The following is a 2,899-nucleotide window of genomic DNA, read 5'->3' as shown; positions in this document are numbered from 1 at the left end:
TGGAACATCACGAGTCAGCTTAGTTATTTAGTCGTATTAAGTTTGAGCAGTCCCTATCCCTGTTTATTTAGGATTAAGTTTCAGCAGTTATTGTCTAGTTAGGTTTTATTACTTCAGTTCATTTAGGAGTCTTTCCGCTGTAATTCTATTTAAGCAACTTTCTGTCTTCATTAATAAATTATCGTCTTTTAACTTATACCCAGTCTTTATAGTAATAAATGAGGCTTTATGCCTCAAACTTTTGGATTAAAAAAAAATAAAAATACCTCATATATGGATTATATTTTTTTCAAAAAAATTAAATAAAAAAAAATTGTTTGGTAGGCGTAGGTCTAAATATCAGTCAATATTAGGAAATTGTGCTACTTCACTGCCTGCTCTGCTTCTGCTTCTGCTTCTGCTGCTGCTGCTGCTGCCTCACTTCACAGAAAAATCACTTTCTGCTTTGCTCTTCATCTTCACTTGACAGAAAAACATCCGGCGGCGATGTTTCCGTTTTTTTCTTTTCGGGATTGGATTCATCAGGCGATTCACATAATTCTTCTCAAATTCTTCTCATGGTATGATTTCGTCTTCACTCCAACTTGTACAACAACTGATTCCGAAATTCCAAATGAAATCATAACAGACATACTCTTAAGGCTGCCCCCCAAATCTCTCTTGAAATGTATGTCCGTTTCTAAATCATGGCATCAACTCATATCTAGCCCTGATTTTGTGAATACACATCTCAAATTAAACTCAATTCATAGAGTTCTGTTTCCAGGCATCAATGGAAATTTCAACTTTAGTTCTCTCCTCCCTTCCACTGTTCAAATGGGTTCTATTGCTTTAATATCTTCCGTTGTGGGTACTGCCAATGGGCTAATTTGTCTGTACAATTACAAAGGGGAGATATATATATGGAACCCCACCATTAGCAAGTCAAAGAAACTACTTGATTTGCCGTGGAGTTCCTCTTTCTATATGAAATATGGTTTTGGATATGATGAATCACGTGATGATTACAAAGCTCTGTTTATTGATGATGAATCCGACCTGAGTTATGTGGTCAACATTTATAGTTTGAGGATGGATTCTTGGAAAACACTCCATGACCAGCTTAAGGGCGTCTTTCTAATAAATCTTCCGGCTAAATTTGTCAACGGGAAGCTTTATTGGACTGCATCTACGAGTTTTTGTGACATCAATGTGCGCAAGATCATTTCGTTTGATGTAGCAGCCGAGACATGGGGTAGCTTGGAGCTTCCCATTTGTGGAGAAGACAATTCAAATTTCAAATTGGGAGCTGTTGGAAATGAGCTTTCTATGATTTACACTGCTAATTTAGATGCTACTACTTCAGATGTCTGGATTTTGAAGAATAGCGGCTTACATGTATCTTGGACGAAACAGTTCACCATTGAATATCCTCAAAATGCTGGGATACATATGGGTTCTCCAACTACTTACCCATTCTCTACACATCTTCGCCACTCAACCAAGGGCGACATTTTACTTTCCCTTCCCGGAGTTATACTGATATTTGGGGGTTCAACAAGAAAGCTAGAGCACACTGTTGATGTTGTGGGATGCGATCCAGTAGAATTCTATGCAGGAAGCATTGTTAATCCCTTACGATTTCTGGTAAGAATTCTGCTTAGTTTAGCTTGTATGCTCTTTTTGCACTTCTTTTTCTGTCAAGTATAGGACGAGGCATTGAATATGTTTTTTTCCCCTGATAACGAGACACAACATTGAATATATTTGCTTGTATAGCTCGTAGTTCCTGTAAGCATTTCTCGTTTTTACTTTACTAGTTTCTGGACACGTGCATTGCACTTTGTTCTCTATCGTCAATTATAATAATGTTTGTATTTTGAAATAAGTTAATGTCGTCTACTATACACTTTTTTTTACGAAAATTTTGAGAGATGCAACCTTAACTTGTTTTGGACTATTGAATTTCAGGAAGTGGAAGCTGATTCCGTACTTGCTGCTGAGTGCATGGATCGAAATGATGAAGCCTTGTCATGATCTGTTCTCTTGCTCCACCTTGTCTGCTGCATTTAGTAGCAGAATTGTAGTTGATCTTGTATAATGAGGAGTTATATAACTTGATTCTGCCTTGTACACCGAGAATGTTAGAGGAAACCTTGTGGATGGTTCCCCTGCTTTTCAGGGTGAGATTATTATTAGTCGTTCTAGTAAACTTAGCAATTACAAAAATGCTCCAGGTCTAATTATTGATCTACAACAGCTTCTACTACAGTTGATATTCATGAGAGCTGGCTGTCTTCTTTAGTACTGCCGAAGATTGCTTTCTTTAATCTTGCCAGTAAGCTTACCATAGTCGGGAAATTCATAAAGGGAAAACCAAATATGGAAGAGTTAAGAAAGCTATGTATTAGCCAATTTCAGCTATTGGGATCAGTTAAAATAGCTTAATTGATTATAGAACAGTGTACATTGATTTTTCTGGTGAATAACATATGGTAATATCATTAAAAGCTTCAGTAAGACCTTTTTTTTTATCGGACATAAAGATACAACCAGCCACATTGTCCATGTCTCGCTGCATTCTTACTCAACTCTATAGCTAATATTGGATCATGTCCATTAATCTTTGCATTGAATTGAGAATACTCTATAGCTCTCAATATCAGAATCATCACTATTGTCTTCCATAGCTAACATTATCAATAGTCTAGAAGTGATATAGTAAATAATTTATTAGGAGTCGACAAATAAATATGCATGGGGAGAGTAGTAATTAAATTAAACAATAAAATAGAGATGAAGATCCAATTGAACTAATAAAAATTAATTAATTGAAAGTAATTAAGTACCACCCCTTTTTAACACCTATTTAGGGGAGGAATCCTATATAAAGTAAACTAAATGACCTGACAAAAAAAAA

The 2,899-nt window shown here is 35.9% G+C and overlaps 1 protein-coding gene across 1 annotated transcript; it reads left to right on the top strand.

Moving 5' to 3' along the window:
• The first annotated feature begins 455 nt into the window (after positions 1-455).
• On the top strand, positions 456-1,689 carry LOC125862936 (F-box/kelch-repeat protein At3g23880-like). Its single transcript, XM_049543060.1, has one exon. It carries the CDS (start codon positions 487-489, stop codon positions 1,687-1,689), a length of 1,203 nt encoding a protein of 400 aa, XP_049399017.1. The 5' UTR covers positions 456-486.
• Positions 1,690-2,899: the final 1,210 nt, after the last annotated feature.

This window comes from Solanum stenotomum, chromosome 4 (genome assembly GCF_019186545.1).
Source record: "Solanum stenotomum isolate F172 chromosome 4, ASM1918654v1, whole genome shotgun sequence".
Taxonomy (NCBI): Eukaryota; Viridiplantae; Streptophyta; class Magnoliopsida; order Solanales; family Solanaceae; genus Solanum; species Solanum stenotomum.
Note: the sequence above shows the minus strand (reverse complement) of the source record. Positions and strands in the feature narration are given on the sequence as shown.

Excerpts from the sequence above, each read along its gene's own strand:
- LOC125862936 (XM_049543060.1), top strand. The coding sequence starts at position 487 with ATGTTTCCGTTTTTTTCTTTTCGGGATTGGATTCATCAGGCGATTCAC.